The following is a 16552-nucleotide window of genomic DNA, read 5'->3' on the forward strand; positions in this document are numbered from 1 at the left end:
AATCGGAGTAAACCGCCCGAGAGTCACGTGGGCGCTGAAGCATTCTGGGAGTTGTAGGAGTTTCAGGAGTCGCCATTTGCTATGTAGTCAAATATGGAAAATGAATGTGAAAAGCGACGTGTTCCGTACTGTTCCTCGACGCAGATGTTCACCGTATAACATAAATAGAAATATATTATCATATTTTTTCTAAATTGTTTAAAAAAAATAAATACTATATATATTTTAGACTGCATGCTTTACTCGTGCGTCCGTTCAAGTTTAACGTGTTGGATAGTCTCAAGTATCGCGATACTTCAGGACAGCTTCATGAGACGCAGGATGATATTTAAGCACTAGCAAAACATTTCTCTTAGAATTTAAAACGTTCAAGAAATAACTTTACATTATATTTATCACGCTTATTTGTTTATTATTATTATTATTATTATTATTATTATTATTATTAGTAGTAGTAGTTGTTTCAGTAATTCCCAATAAAAGAACGTTTAAGAAGAGTTTAGTTTTCTTTGATATGGTTTCACAGTTTTTCTCAGTTGCTTTGGAGCATTTCTCGAATCATCCTTAATATTTGCAAACCAGTAAGTGCATTCTCAAAACAATTTGTACAAACAGCACAACACATTTCTTGGATTTCTTTGGATTTCTTGCAAAAGCATGTACTTTACTCAAAATCCTTAGGTATTCTCTCAAAAGTAAGTTTTTGTGTCAATGAAAATGTCATCGCCATCAGAATGACCAGTCCTTTTGTCATTGTTTATATACGGTATAGTCAAAATGTTTCGTCATGTTGTCAGAATGACAGCGCATGGTTTCAGGATTTCCTGATATAAACTATGGTTTGGATTACAGTGACTGACAATGCAAAAGGCTGAATTTCTTCTGTATGGGATCTATGAATTTCAACTGCACAAATTTACACATTACTGTATGTGGGATATTGATTGTAAGAGACAGAACAGGATTCACACTTTTATTGTACTTTACTAGTGGACTGAAAAAAAAAAGAATTACAATATAACATCATATAATGTCGTTGTGATAGAAAAGAAAAGGACACAAAAGCACAATGGGGAAAAATATAAAATTAAAAGGTAAACATAGGAAACATCTCTTAGGCAAAACTGTGCATGCCGTTGTCTGTCTATACCCCCTGACCTCCCAGTCTGTCAGGCCACAGGTTTTCATCCACATCACAACAGATATCATCCCTTGCAATACAGCATGGAAAAAATCTTCTGGAATGTCTAATCCAGCCTCTGCAGGCTTCCACTGTGATATCCTCACATGCTGCATCCATGGCAGCCAGAAGGGTCATCTGAGTATGTGGCTGGCAATCATAGACCTTCCATCTCCATGCTGAATAAAACTCCTCAATTGGGTTAAGGAATGGGGAATAGGTTGGGAGGAATTGCATCAACATTCTGTTATGGGTCAAAAACCATTGCCTGATGATGTTTGAGTGATGAAAACTCACATTATCCCAAAGTATCACATATTTTGGCAAATCATCTTGAAATGGACCCCTCTCATCATCAGGGATGAGAGCCCTATAGAGGGTCTCTAGGAAGGTGAGGAGATGCTGTGTGTTGTATGGGCCTATAAGGGGAATATGAGTTAGCACACCCTGCTCTGAAATAGCAGCACACATAGTGATATTTCCTCCCCGCTGGCCTGGCAAGTCAACAGTAGCTCTGTGGCCAATGACATTTCGACCACGTCTTCTGCTTCTGTTCAGACTGAAGCCCGCCTCATCCACGTATATGAAGGTGTAAGGTGGTTCACTTGACTCCAATTCCATTATACGCTACAACCCAGAAGATATGCATTTTCATTTCATTTCACAAGATACAGTTATATCAAATGTACACACATATTGCGTGTTATTTTCCTAAAGTTATAGCAAATGTATATAGGTCACACGTACTGTAATATATATAAGTCAATATAAGAAGTTTATGTAAATTAGTTACTGTATGCACATACAGTAGATGTTTTACCTGTACATACTGGTACCGTAGCTCCTTCACTCTGCCCCCATTCCTTTCAAATGGTACACGGTACAGCTGTTTCAGCATGGTCATGTGGTGTCTTTTCAATACCCTGTCAATAGTTGAGATGCTAACAGACTGGATGTTTCTAAATACATTGTTGTCTTCTACAATGGCCCTCTGTATTTCCCTTAGCCTAATGGCATTGTTTGCTCTAACCATGGTGCAAATAGCCTCCTCCTGATGAGGTGTGAAAAGGGGTCCTCTGCCACCCCTACGAGGTAATCTTTCAGTCCTGTGTGGAAAAATACACTAATACAATTCAGATATACTTACACATGTTTGTGTGTTACAGAATGTATATACACTATAACAGCACAGTCCACACTGGTGGATTACAGACCTGTTTTCTCGACGAAATGTTTGAATAATTGAAGAAACAGTTGATCTCCCAATATTTGGCTGTACCCTCCAACCCGCCTCAGCCATTGTGAGGCCATGATTGACAACATGGTCCACAATAGTGGCTCTAATGTTATCAGAAATGTGTCTATGTCTCTGGCCTCTTCTTCCTCTTCCTCTATTTTGCCTCCTTACCCTTCCAGCATGCATCCTTATTCTTATTCTTGGCTCTTGTCCATGTTCATTTCCTGGTTGTTCATCCATTTTCAACAATTGTAAATCTGTGTTTTGCTCTTTATATAGGCATGCCAATTATAGGTTCACGAGATTCACCTCGAGAGATTGACTGTTTTAGAGAACTAGTTGATCATTGGTTCTTCACGCCCCTTCATTAGTGACATTCAAATTTCATCTGCACAATTCGTCAATTCAAGACACATTCACAAAAAACAGGGGTTTTTTAAAATTTCTTTCTTTTTTTTTTTTTTTGAGATTTTGACAACTGCTTTAACTATTTTGCATTCAGTGACTTGTGCAATGAACTGATGCTGAAATGTTTTGGGGGTTAAGATTATTTAGATGAAACTAGTATAATATATTTTGATCAACATGACAAACAAGTGATAATGTAGGAAACAGCAGACAATTGTACACAATCAATTATATGAATGTACAAAAGCATTTGCAATTTGATCAAAGCAACCAGAAATGTTCATATAATGTGCACAAGTGACTAAATGATGTGGCGGTTGAACAGGTAGTTTTGAGAATTTCATTTCTGTTCTGAGAAATGCTCCAAAGCAACTGAGAAAAACTGTAATGAAGGCTAAGCTTCATAATACCTTTGCTGAAAGTTCTTCTTTCCTTCCTTTAAAATTCCATGTTTTTGACCTCTTATAATTTATTCTTTCAATTTAAAATTCTATTGTTGATCATTTTTATCTGCTCAGTGGCTGATATACGTTATATCGTTTAACATGTATAATATATCTTCTATAATATGGCTTCAGATATAATGACTGATCTTTAAAGACATCAGGTTCTTTCCAGGAAACATTTTCAACTTACACTGGAAATATTTCCACAAAGAGGTTTTTAGGAATTTCAGGATCAAACTGAAGTGAAGTCCAGAGATTCAAGGTAGATTTGACAGACAGACAGACAGACAGACAGACAGACAGACAGATAGATAGATAGATAGATAGATGGCCAGACATTTAGATAGATAGATAGATAGATAGATAGATAGATAGATAGATAGATAGATAGATAGATAGATAGATAGATAAATTGGTTCCACAACCTACACAAAGCTTGGGAGTAACACAGGGTGACACATGGTGGCAGCTGTTAGCCTTGAAATAAACCTTGCTGTCCCTCTGGCTTCCAACCTCACGTCTCAAAGGTCTACAGATGCTAGCTATAAGTGGTATGAGCTGTTGTGTTGTGGTCAGTGGCGGCTCAAGAGGTTAATGCTCTGGGTTGTTGTTCGGGGTTCAAGCTCCAGCACTGCTAAGCTGCCACTGTTGGGCCACTGATCAAGGCCCTTAACCCTCTCTGCAACAGGGGTGCTGTGTTATAGCTGACCCTGCGCTCTGACCCCAAATTCTTGAACTGGGATATGTGAAGAAAAGAATTCCACTGTGCTGTAATGTATGTGTGGCAATAATAAAGTCTTCTTTTTCTTCTTATAGGATCTCCGAGCTATCTAGAAGCCCTGTAGAGGTGCACTGATTTTGCAAAATATACATCAGATTTAAGTGTTTATTTAAAATGTCTATTTGGTATTCATTATTATATTAATATCTTAATAATCTTTAATATCTATCTAACCTGGAAAACGTGGATGTAGTGAACTTTTAGAAAAAGATTTAAGGTACAAAATTGCACCATAATTAGCTTTTAGCATGAGTCCATTCCATAGGAGTGATTAAAAAATGTGTCGCAATTCTACTTGGTCTTGTGATTTAAGTCACGTGAGAGTTCCATCAATGCTTTGTATGTGGTTCTGTGTGTGTGTGAATGTGTGTGTGTGTGTGTGTGTAAATTCCCTAGAAGAAAAGTAGATCTGTCTTAACATTTTATATTATGATCAGGTCGGAGATTCCGAACTTCTCAAAAACTCCGCCCACTTCCTCAAACTTTAGACGCGCGCACATACACACACACTGTATGCATCTGTAGAGAGAGAGAGATACACACACACACACACACACACACACACGGTCGAGGGACGGGTATTGTAGTCTCCAGTCTCCGGGATCTCTGAGGACTGTAAAAGCGGTAGGATGCTGCACCGGATCGCGGCTCTGATATTCCTGGTGCTCGCGGTGAGGTGCGCGCGCGCTGCACGCCTTCCTCTCGTAGAGACGCTGAACGACCGACCGGTGATCGGTGTGTATACTGGCATGCAGCTTCTCTAGATTTTGTAGAAAAATGAAATGGCAAGATTCATCGATCGATTCCTCAATATGACATAATTCATCTAAAGACTCTTCTATATTATACGATTCATGTATAGATTCATTTAGATGACACGATTCATCTAGATGGTATGATTCATCTATAATTTCCTTTACATGACACGATTTAACTATAGATTCGTTTAGATGCCATAATTCATCTGTAGGTTCATCTAGTGGCACGATTTATCTATAGATTCGTCTAGATGACACGATTCATCTATAGATTCATCTAGTGACAAGATTCGTTTATAGATTCATTTAGATGGCACGATTCATCTATAGATTCGTCTAGATGACACGATTCATCTATAGATCCATTTAGGTGACACGATTCATCTATAGATTCGTTTAGTGACACGATTCATCTACAAATTCAACAAAATGACTCGACTCATATATAGATTCATTTAGATAACACGATTTATCTACTGAATCATATAGATGGCATCATTCACATATAGATTCAACTAGATGACAAGATTCATCTATAGATTCATCTAGTGACAAGATTCGTTTATAGATTCATTTAGATGACACGATTCATCTATAGATTCATTTAGTTGGCACAGTTCATCTATAGATTCGTTTAGTGACACGATTCATCTATAGATTCGTTTAGTGACACGATTCATCTATAAATTCATCTAAATGACACGATTAATCCATAGATTCGTGTAGATGGCATGATTCATCTATAATTTCCTTTACATGACATGGTTTAGCTATAGATTCTTCTAGATGACACGATTCATCTATAGATTAGTTTAGTGACACGATTCATCTATAAATTCATCTAAATGACACGATTAATCCATAGATTCGTGTAGATGGCATGATTCATCTATAATTTCCTTTACATGACATGGTTTAGCTATAGATTCTTCTAGATGACACGATTCATCTATAGTTTATCTAGATGGCATAGTTCTTCTATAGATTTGTCTAGTGACACAATTCATGTATAGATTTATCTATATGGCATAATTCATCTATACATTCATCTATATGACATGATTCATTTAATAATCCATTGATATGACATGAGTCACCTATTGATTTATCTATTTGACATGAATCATCTAAAGACAGTATTCATCTAATGATCCATTTATAAAACATGACTAATTTATAGGTTCTTCCATATGACACAATTTACATACCTAGTGATTTATTACCACCTAAACCACCTTATATGGAGACAAATTCTCATCTATCACAATTTTGCAAATGCCTATAGATTGTGCATGAGTCTTATGTGACTTACTGTATTTAAAATTTTCCACAGGTATTTTGACTCAGGAGGTTAGAGACCCTAGTCTGCGACCGTATGGAGGAACCTACATTCCCTCGTCTTATGTGAAGTACATCGAGTCGGGCGGAGCACGTGTGATTCCCATTAGGTACAGAAAAGGAAGCTCATATTTGTCCCAGACTTCAGCATGACGTGGTATACTTAGTTGTTGGAGAGATCTAACACACCTTATACTAACACACCTTATATGATTCATCAGCTCATCACCATGCTGTATTCAGATCAGAGAATTTTCTGATACTTCCTGTGTTTACGAGTCAGCACTAGCTGCTAAAACAATTAGAATTTCATGTTTTAAAGAGTTTTTAAAGGTTAGAGGAAGCACACAATGGCGGACCCTGACCTTTTACCCCAAGTTGTAATATTATGTGGAAAAACCCATGTTGCAGATGAGATTTAAATTTAGTTTTAATTTAAGAGCATTCATATACAACCACTTCATCCATCTGCAACTGCTGTATGTTTATACTGAATGTATTACTATTAACCTTGCGCAATTTTTCCTTCTAGACTGAATCAAACCATAGAAGAGCACGAAAAAATCTTCCGGTCAATCAACGGGTAGGTCATCGCTTCATCTTCCAGTCCAGAGACATAATAAGAAATGAGAGCATGCACTTCCCTCAGCTTCCTGACATGGACAGTGTGAATTAGAAAGCTCTCTTTCTAATGATGAATCATTGTGAGAAAAATAATCAGAGTGATGAGTCTGTCCAAAGGAAATTTCACAACAAGCAGATCACAAGGACAAGGATGTAGCAGCTCTCAGTGAACTGAAAAAGACAGCGATTCTTTGTGATTCTATTCTCACTTTTTGGACAGGCTTATTTTTATCGGTGGTGCAGTGGATCTGGAAACATCTGACTTTGCCCACACCGCTGGATTTTACTTCAGACTCGCTCTTAAGGTAAATGACTTGCATGCAGTCAGCTCGTATCGGTGAGCCGATTGACACGATTCATCTATAGATTCACTTAGATGACACGATTCATCTATAGATTTGTTTAGATGATACAATTCATCTATAGTGTTGTTTAGATGACACAATTCACCTATAGATTCATCTAGATGATACGAATCATCTGTAGATTTGTTTAGATGACAGTTCATCTATAGATTCGTCTAAATGACACGATTCATCTATAGATTCACTCAGATGACACGATTCATCTATAGATTTGTTTAGATGATACGATTCATCTATAGATTTGTTTAGATGACACAATTCACCTATAGATTCGTCTAGATGATACGATTCATCTATAGATTCGTCTAGATTACACGATTCATCTATAGATTTGTTTAGATGATACGATTCATCTATAGATTCGTTTAGATTACACAAATCATCTATAGATTCATTTAGATGACACAATTCATCTTTAGATTCGTCTAGATGATATGATTCATCTATAGATTTGTCTAGATCATACGCTTCATCTATAGATTCATCTAGATTACACAAATCATCTATAGATTCGTCTAGATTACACAAATCATCTATAGATTCGTCTAGATTACATGATTCACCTATAGAATCATCTGTGATTCATCAATGCTGTGAAAAGTGTATAGAATTTCCTTCACTGTCTCGTGATTACTTGTTCAATTTAAGTAAACATCATTCATTTGGATAATTGTCCAGAGCTGGTGAATTCAGTCAGAAGCTTGATTGATTGATTGATTGATTGATTTTCAAAAGTTCTAGTACTTCCTATGACCTCTCTCTATACTGTACCTCGTAATGATCTTCAGCTTCTGCTCATTATTTCCAGCTTGTCAGCTTTTATAAAAAGGGAACTGATTGCTATAGTTTCACAGCATTGCTTCCTATCATTGTTTCGAAACAGTTTCACATTTATTTCAGGCCAACGACGAGGGAGACTACTTTCCAATCTGGGGAACGTGTCTAGGTTTCCAGCTCCTCACGGTACTGGTGGCAGGAGAGAACCTGCTGAGCAAAACCATGGCAGACAACATCTCCATGCCCTTAAACCTCACCTCAGGTACAGTGTGAAAAGATTCAGAGTAGCACAAAGCTCATGACCACTAACACATTCTCTGTGATTGGCTGTGGTCTCTGAGTGGGAGGGGCTTGCTTTCTCACTGTCCTGTCAGTCACAGCGACACTGTGACCTCATGGAGGTGTAAGAGGGCAAACAGCACTGTCCTGTCTTTCTTATTTATATTACCTTTGTGCTTAAATTTGCCCCAGATGCCCGGGCCAGCCGCATGTTTAAGAGTTTTCCTCCCGAGTTGTTCAGGGCGCTGTCAGAGGAACCACTCACGGGGAATTTCCATCATTACGGCGTGACAGAGCAGGTGCACGACTCCAGCTGCATGACGTAACATCTGCATCGTTTCACGTGTGCGTGGTTTTAACCGTATTTCTGTTTCAGGTGTTTGTGGGGAATGAGAAACTGAGTAGCTTCTTCACCATACTGTCCATTAACCAGGCAGAGAACGGAGCTGTGTTTGTCTCCTCCATGGAAGGTAAACTGCACAGAATCACCTTTATTTAAATGACTAACGTCTGCGTGACTGTGATGTAAAGTATGCGCACGTGCGTTTCTGCTCTTCTGATTGGTCCACAGGGAAGAAGTACCCATTCTACGGCGTTCAGTGGCATCCAGAAGTGAACCGTTTCCAGTGGAATCCTCACTACACTTTTCCTCATTCCAAAAACGCCGTCCAAGTGTCGTCACTACTGGCTCAGTTTCTCGCGAATGAAGGTAACTCCAGTCTGTCTGTCTGTCTCTCTCTCTCTCTCTCTCTCTCTATCTTTCTCTCTTTATCTCTCTCTCTCTGTCTCTCTCTCTCACTTTCTGCCTATCACCTCTCTCTCTTCTCACTCCATCTCTTTCTCTCTCTTCCTGTCTCTCTGTCTGTCTATCATCTACCTCTTTCTCTTTCTCTCTCTCTGCCTCTTTCTCTTTTTCTCTCTCTTTCTGTCTATCATCTCTCTCTCTTCTCTTTATCTCTTTCTCTCTCTTCCCATCTCTCTGTTTGTATATCATCTGCCTCTTTCTCTCTCTCTCTCTCTCTCTCTCTCTCTCTCTCTCTCTCTTTCTCTCTCTTTCTGTCCTTCATATCTCTCTCTTCTCTTTCTCTGTCTGTTTCTCTCTTCCTGTCTCTCTGTCTATCACATGCTTCTCTTCTCTCTCTCTCTCTCTCTCTCTCTCTCTATCGCTGTCTCTCTCTCTATGTGGTTATTACTATAATAATAGTAATAACCACAACAAAAACAACAATAACAATAAAAGACAACAATAATAACAATAATAAATTGCATAACAACATGATAATAGTAACAACAACAAAATAACAATAATAAACTCAATCTCTCTCTCTGCCTCTCACTTTATATCTGTCTGTCTCTCTCTCTCTCTCTCTCTCTCTCTCTCTCTCTCTCTCTCTCTGTCTCTCTCTCGCTATGTATCTATCTCTATGCCCCCCCCCATCTGTCTGCCTGTCACTCTTTGTCTGCTAAATAAACAAATATCATCATCATGTTTGTCTGTCTGTATTGCTCTTACAGATATATTTACATTAAAACTGTATATACTTGCTCGTCTTCCCACCCCCTTCTTTCCCCCCTCCCTCTCTCCCTCTCTCTCTCTCTCTCCAGGAAGGAGAAGCTCTCACCACTTCAGTCAGCCAGAGGAGGAGAGTCAAGCGCTCATATACAATTATAATCCTGTGTATACAGCAAACGTTAGTGCATATGAGCAAGTGTACTTCTTCTAACTCGGTCCTCAGTCTCATTTTTATACCTGTATTTGTTCTTTTTAATGCTTTATTACTGTAATGGTTTTCATCAACTTGTCATTGTACAATTCAGTGAATTAAAGCAGCAGGATGTTGTTATATGCCTTTATATGAAGAGATAATTATATTTCTGATAAAGCACAATTAACATTCAAACTGAACGTGTTGACTGTCTTATGTCTTATCAGCCATAACATTATGACCACCTGCCTAATATTGTGTTGGTCCCCCTATTGCTGCCAAAACAGCCTTGACCCATCGAGGCATGGACTCCAACTAGATCTCTGAAGGTGTGCTGTGGTATCTGGCAGTAGATCTTTTAAGTCCTGTAAGTTGTGAGATGGGGCCTCCATGGTCCACTTAAGGGATACTTACAGGACTTTTGATAGATACTGACCACTGCAGACCGGGAACACCCCCACAAGAGCTGCAGTTTTGGAGATATTCTAATCCAGTAATTTATCCGCCATCACAATTTGGCCCTTGGTCAAACTCGCTCAAATCCTTACTCTTGTCGATTTTTCCTGCTTCTAACATCAACTTTGAGGACAAAATGTTGACTTGCTGCCTAATATATCCCACCCACTAACAGGTGCCATGATGAGGAGATACTCAGTCTTATTCACTTCACCTCTCAGTGCTCACAATGTTATGGCTGATCGGTGTATGACCTCGATTCTTTTCTGCTTTACCACACGGGGGCAGCATTTCACTATTAAAGGGGGGTTTAAAAAATAATACCACAGTAACACACTCACCTCAGCAGCTACGGGACGTGTAAGACGTGATACTCAGCTCATGGAGTTGAAATACATTTCTATAATACACAATATAAGGATATAAAGGATATAAAGATTTAACAAAATGCCAGCAAAGCAGTAAAGTTTCTTTAAAAATGTGATGCTAATGTCTACAAACTAAATAAATAAACAATCAAATGAATAAATAAATAAACATTAAAAAAATTTAATTAGAAAAAATGAAATAAAAATAATTTAATAAAAAAAAAACACTAAAAAGGAGAATTCTGCAATCAGATTACAAATATTTAATAGTCATGATAACTTATAATATTTTCAAATAAACATTTTCATGACAAAGTCCACAATGACAAGAAGAACAATTTCAGTCAAAAATGACATTTTTTTTACCTCATTAAAATATATTCTATCAGCCAAATTAATGGGAATATTTATGAACACTGGGTAAGAAATGAACTCTGGATTTAACCTGTTCAACAGTTTGCTTACTTCTGTTGTTGATATCATTGAAATAGTAAAAGTGAGTGGATATAGTAGCTTAGGTAGCTAGAATATGGAGGATGAAGTCTCTCAGTCAGCTCTCTAGTACCCTAGGTAGTGTATCAGTATACAGTGTACACGTGTTCATGTCCTGGTCAGGATTCTGGATCACTACACACTGGGACACTGGTGAATCATGTCCCCTTGACATTCATCTATTATCTGCCTCTCTCTCTCTCTCTCTCTGTCTGTCTGTTTGTCTGTCTCTCTCTCTGTCTGTCTGATTTCTCTCTCTCTCTCTCTCTCTCTCTCTCTCTGTGTGTGTGTGTGTGTGTTTATCATATGCCTTTCTCTGTCTGTCTGTCTCTCTTTCTCTCTCTCTCTCTCTCTCTGTGTGTGTGTGTTTATCATATGTCTTTCTCTGTCTGTCTGTCTCTGTCTCTCTCTCTCTCGCTCTGTCCCTCTCTCTGTCTGTCTATCATCTGCCCCCCCATCTCTCTCTCTCTCTCTCTGTCTGTGTGGTGAATGTCCGACGACATTCGAATTTCCTCATCGGTCAGTTTAAAAACATAATATTAAATTTTATATAAGAGTGTTAGCTTCATCACACACATGTTTCTGTCATGAAGGCATCAAGCAGGACCATGGGCAAGCGGGTGGATTTGTTGTTAAAGTTGTTAGACAAAAACAAACTGCATATAGAACGCTAATCGATTGCAGTGCATTGTGAGATTGTTATGAATAACGGGAAGAACGGTGCGTGTGGCGCATGCGCGTTATTTGTGACACACTTTCCGAATCGACTCGCTCGGAAGAGTCGTTCAAACGCAAACGATTCCTCATTAATTCCCTGCTCTTCTCACGCGGATGCCAGCGTGTTTTGATCGCGGTTTTTTCCCCCCATGGAGGACTGAGATCAAACGCTGAACAGCAGAGATGTTAGGAATAGGAAAACAAGCCAGGCGAGTGGGAAAGGATCTGATCTAATCTGATCTGATCCGATCTGCTTATATCTGATGTGTCTTTGTGAGGTTTTTTTATATGTCAATGCGATCGGTGTGAATGTGGCGCGGATGCTGGGAGCACAAAACTTCAGGCACAAACACAGCTGTTTGGGGATTCTCGGGTGAAAATGATCGAGGTTGCGATGGACATCTGGATACATCTGGATAGATTGGTGGCGAGAAAGAATCAAAGACAAAGTCGCGCTGTGGAAACAATATAAAAACACTGAGCTGTTGTGGCAGGGATCAACTGATGCAACCATTCCAGTGGTGTTACGGTAAGATCTAATCAGCATCAGCCCTTCTATCTATCTATCTATCTATCTATCTATCTATCTATCTATCTATCTATCTATCTATCTATCCGTCCTTGTTTTTGTTTTTTTTCATTCCAAGGCATTTCCCAGACTCTCCAAAATAAAGATATGATGCATGATGATGCACCAGAATGACTGACAAGCTGTTCAAGACAGATGTTTGTGCTGTGGTGGTCATCATCCCTCCTACAGACTTTATCTCCTCCCCCAAAAATCCTGATCTGGTTAATCCAGGCCTGATAGATAACCGATCCCAGGGAATCACTTTCCTGAAAGGAAAGATCTGCTTATACCTGAGATCTGCCAGATCTATCCGAAACGGACACCTTCTGGATCTAATGATCCAAGGTTGATCCAGCTTCCAACATGCTAATTTAGGTAAATATTCGAACATGCTAATTTAGGCAAATATCGTCAGACTTTATCACCTCCCCCAAAAAGCCTGATCTGGTTAATCCAGGTCTGATGACTAACTGATCCCAGGGAATCACTTTCTTGAAAGGAAAGATCTGCTTATACCTGAGATCCGCCCCAGATCCCCCCAGAAAGGCAAGAATATCTATTGGCACCCTTGTTCACGTTCACATGAATTATAGCAGGTTCATATTAGCAGGATGTTCTGAAACGTTATCATTTCTATAGAAAGAAATGACGCTTGAACAGTGGAAGTTCCACATAAACAGATTAAAAAAAACATCTGTAATCAGAGAGAGGATCGTTTACCGTAAGAAGTTTATGGTGGGAATCTACAGTCTCTGGGTTTTTCCACCACAGGAAAGTCTTCAGAACAGAAAGTCTACACTTATCTGTTTCTCAGCAACATGAAAAGCTGTGGATTTTTGTATTATTAATGATGTAAATAGAGCAGAAGAAAGACTCATGAGGGAAATTTTTAGGTTCAACAGTGGAACAAAAATAATGATAATGGACGCCAAAATGTTAAACTGTAAAACCAGCTGATAATCAATGGTCTCAAGATGGTCAGTGTCTTAAACATACATCCACTGTGTTCTTAAAAACCTTCTTTCCACCACAATTGTGATTGTTTACAGTGTACAGCCCATGTTGTGTATTCCATGTAGTCTTGAGTACTGGTTTGTTCCAGTGTACACAAGCCATACAAACACACTCAACTTGGTTTGGATCATTTATCTCGATCGTATTAAACTGCTGAAGTAGTCCAGTTCTGGTCCTGTTCTGATGTGGTTCTGGTGCTGTTCTGGTGCTGTTCTGGTGTGGTTCTGGACCTGTTCTGGTCCTGCTCTGGTGCTGTTCTGGTCCTGTTCTGGTGTGGTTCTGGTCTTGTTCTGATCCTGTTCTGGTCTTGTTCTGTTGATGTTCTGGTGCTGTTCTGGTCCTGTTCTATTGACGTTCTGACCTGTTCTGTTGATGTTCTGGTGCTGTTCTGGTCCTGTTCTGGTATGGTTTTGGTCCTGTGCTGGTCCTGCTCTGGTGATGTTCTGGTGTGGTTCTGGTCCTGTTCTGGTATGGTTTTGGTCCTGTGCTGGTCCTGCTCTGGTGATGTTCTGGTGTGGTTCTGGTCCTGTTCTGGTGTGGTTTTGGTCCTGTGCTGGTCCTGCTCTGGTGATGTTCTGGTGTGGTTCTGGTCCTGTTCTGGTCCTTTTCTATTGATGTTCTGGACCTGTTCTGTTGATGTTCTGGTGTGGTTCTGGTGCTGTTCTGTTAATGTTCTGGTCCTGTTCTTGTGCTGTTCTGGACCTGTTCTGGTGCACTGAATCTAATCATGGCCTGGATGCGGCTGATTTTCGTTGGAATCGGGGGAACGCCGTCACCGTGTTCAGAGGTTGTTTACTGTGTACAGCGCATGTTGTGTATTCCATGTAGTCTTGCGTACATTTTTGTTCCAGTGTACACAATCCATACAGACACACTCGACTTGAATTGGATCATTTATCTCGATCGTATTAAAGTGCTGGAGGTCTTACGGCACCTGATTTATGGGGGAATTCTGAAGCAGAAGCACAGAAAAATGAAAAACAAATCGATTTACAATGAAGAAAATGAGGAACAAAGGAAAAAAGGACATTTACGTAAAATAAAAATAACAATGCTAACATCCAGTCAGCTCCTTGGAGTCATTTTGGCATGTTTATTTATTTATTTATTTTATTTAATAAATTAAGTAGTTTTTAAGTTGGTAATTTTAGAAAATTATTTTTTTTCTCCTTAACAGTGAGTAATAAACTCAGCTTGTATATTTTATACATGGTTGGTTGTGTGTTTGTTAAGAGCACTCAGCAGACACTTTCCCTCTCCTGGGGCTTTAATATTTCATGTGTTTTTTCTCTCCTGAAGCACAAAGGCAGGTTTTTCACTGGAGTTGAGGAGCATCAGAAGCAGCACACAGACTCATTAGATCATTACAGCTTAGTGTTTTCCAAAAGGCTCCGTTATGATGTGTGTGTGTGTGTGTGTGTGTGATACCAGAAATGGACTTCTGCTATGGATTTTTTTTACTAAAATAAGGAACAGATTTTTTCTTTTCTCCTGGTGCTGTTCTGGTGCTGTTCTGGTCCTGTTCTAGTTCTAATGCTGTTCTGGTGCTGGTCTGGTCCTGTTCTGGTTCTAGTGCTGTTCTGGTGCTGTTCTGGTCCTGTTCTGGTGATGTTTTGCTGTGGTTCTGGTCCTGTGCTGTTCTGATCCTGTTCTGTTGATGTTCTGATCCTGTTCTGCTGATGTTCTGGTTCTGTTCTGGTGTGGTTCTGTTCCTGTTCTAGTCCTGTTCTGGTGATGTTCTGGTGTGGTTCTAGTCCTGTTCTGGTGATGTTCTGGTGTGGTTCTAGTGCTGTTCTGGTCCTGTTCTGGTGTGGTTCTGTTCCTGTTCTGATCCTGTTCTGGTGATGTTCTGGTGTGGTTCTAGTGCTGTTCTGTTGATGTTTTTGTTATGTTCTGATCCTGTTCTGGTCCTGTTTCTGCTCCTGTTTCTAGACCTGTTCTGTTGCTGTTCTGGTGTGGTCCTGATCCTGTTCTGATCCTGTTCTGTTGATGTTCTGGTCCTGTTCTGGTGATGTTCTGGTCCTGTTCTGGTCCTGTTTCTGGTGCTGTTCTGGTGCGCTGAATCTAATCATGGCCTGGATGCGGCTGATTTTCTTTGGAATCGGGGGAACACCGTCACCATGCTCAGATGTGAGAGCTGTTCTTAGAAGAGGGGCTTTATTCCTGGCGTTGTCTTGGCAACATGTTGGTACCCTTGGTGATATAGGTCAGCGGGCCAGCATGACGAGAGAAGCAGCGCTGCAGTCACCGGGCTTCATGAGAAACGATCTCACTGACGGAGATCAGCACAGTATTTCAGTATTTTATATAAATGTCCTTCAGGATGTTTGTGCTCACTGGACAATTTGCTGCAGTGCTAAAAGAAAAAAAAATCTTCATTTGTTTATTTCCTTTGTAATAAAATTGTACATCCTAAATTACCCACAATGCCGCTTGACTGTCAGTAGTGGTAGCGGATCAACCCTACACCCTAAACCCTAAACCCTGTTGCTCCTTTCTTCATCTATTTCAAGAGATGGATGGACTGATGCAACGGCGCTTTAGTATTTTACTCCTCATCTGTTCTCTCTGTTCAAACAGATCAGCCTCCAAAGATTCAGCCTCAGCTAAAATTTTTAGCCACTGAAAATTTCTAAAGATTCGATAGATTGGTCCTAATCTGGTCCTGTGGTCCAGATTACATTAGATTAGATTAGACTTTACAAAGTTCTGTTGAATGCCCTGAAGGGAAAAAAAATCACCATAATCGCTGTCATTAAAACAGTCTAACTTGTTTTTTTGTTTTTGAAGCTGCACTGATTCCTGATTTTATTTGAGAAACTGATCTTATGTTGGCTGATACCCTGAAGATTGGGTTAGATTAGAATAGAATAGATTACATTACATTAGAAAAGAATAGATTTGAACAGAATAGATTAGAACAGAATACATTAAATTAAATTGAAAAGAATAGAGTAGAATAGATTAGAATAGGTTACATTACATTAGAAAAGAATAGATTTGAACAGAATAGATTAGAATAGAATACATTACAT

General features: G+C 39.3%; 2 protein-coding genes across 4 annotated transcripts in view; both read left to right on the forward strand.

Annotated features, from left to right (window-relative positions):
• Positions 1-4295: 4295 nt before the first annotated feature.
• LOC131352635 (gamma-glutamyl hydrolase) lies at positions 4296-10099 on the forward strand. Of its 2 annotated transcripts, none has more exons than XM_058388894.1 (9): positions 4296-4787; positions 6144-6258; positions 6681-6731; positions 6993-7077; positions 8038-8176; positions 8386-8492; positions 8570-8663; positions 8765-8902; positions 9709-10099. In XM_058388894.1, the coding sequence occupies exons 1-9, from the start codon at positions 4682-4684 to the stop codon at positions 9915-9917; spliced, it is 1044 nt and encodes a 347-aa protein (XP_058244877.1). In that variant the 5' UTR covers positions 4296-4681; the 3' UTR covers positions 9918-10099. The 2 variants fall into 2 exon arrangements, with proteins under 2 accessions (XP_058244877.1, XP_058244878.1); XM_058388895.1 differs by having other exon boundaries at positions 4389-4787; positions 9799-10077.
• Positions 10100-11997: 1898 nt separating this feature from the next.
• Positions 11998-16552, forward strand: part of rnf122 (ring finger protein 122) — a 13887-nt gene continuing 9332 nt past the window's right edge. Inside the window, exon 1 of one of the 2 annotated variants that reach the window (XM_058390685.1) lies at positions 11998-12461. In XM_058390685.1, coding sequence (XP_058246668.1) covers positions 12437-12461 — 25 coding nt within the window. In that variant the 5' untranslated portion in view covers positions 11998-12436. The remainder of the gene's footprint in view (positions 12462-16552) is intronic. The other variant, XM_058390684.1, reaches the window with a different exon arrangement.

This window comes from Hemibagrus wyckioides, linkage group LG05 (genome assembly GCF_019097595.1).
Source record: "Hemibagrus wyckioides isolate EC202008001 linkage group LG05, SWU_Hwy_1.0, whole genome shotgun sequence".
Classification (NCBI taxonomy): domain Eukaryota; kingdom Metazoa; phylum Chordata; class Actinopteri; order Siluriformes; family Bagridae; genus Hemibagrus; species Hemibagrus wyckioides.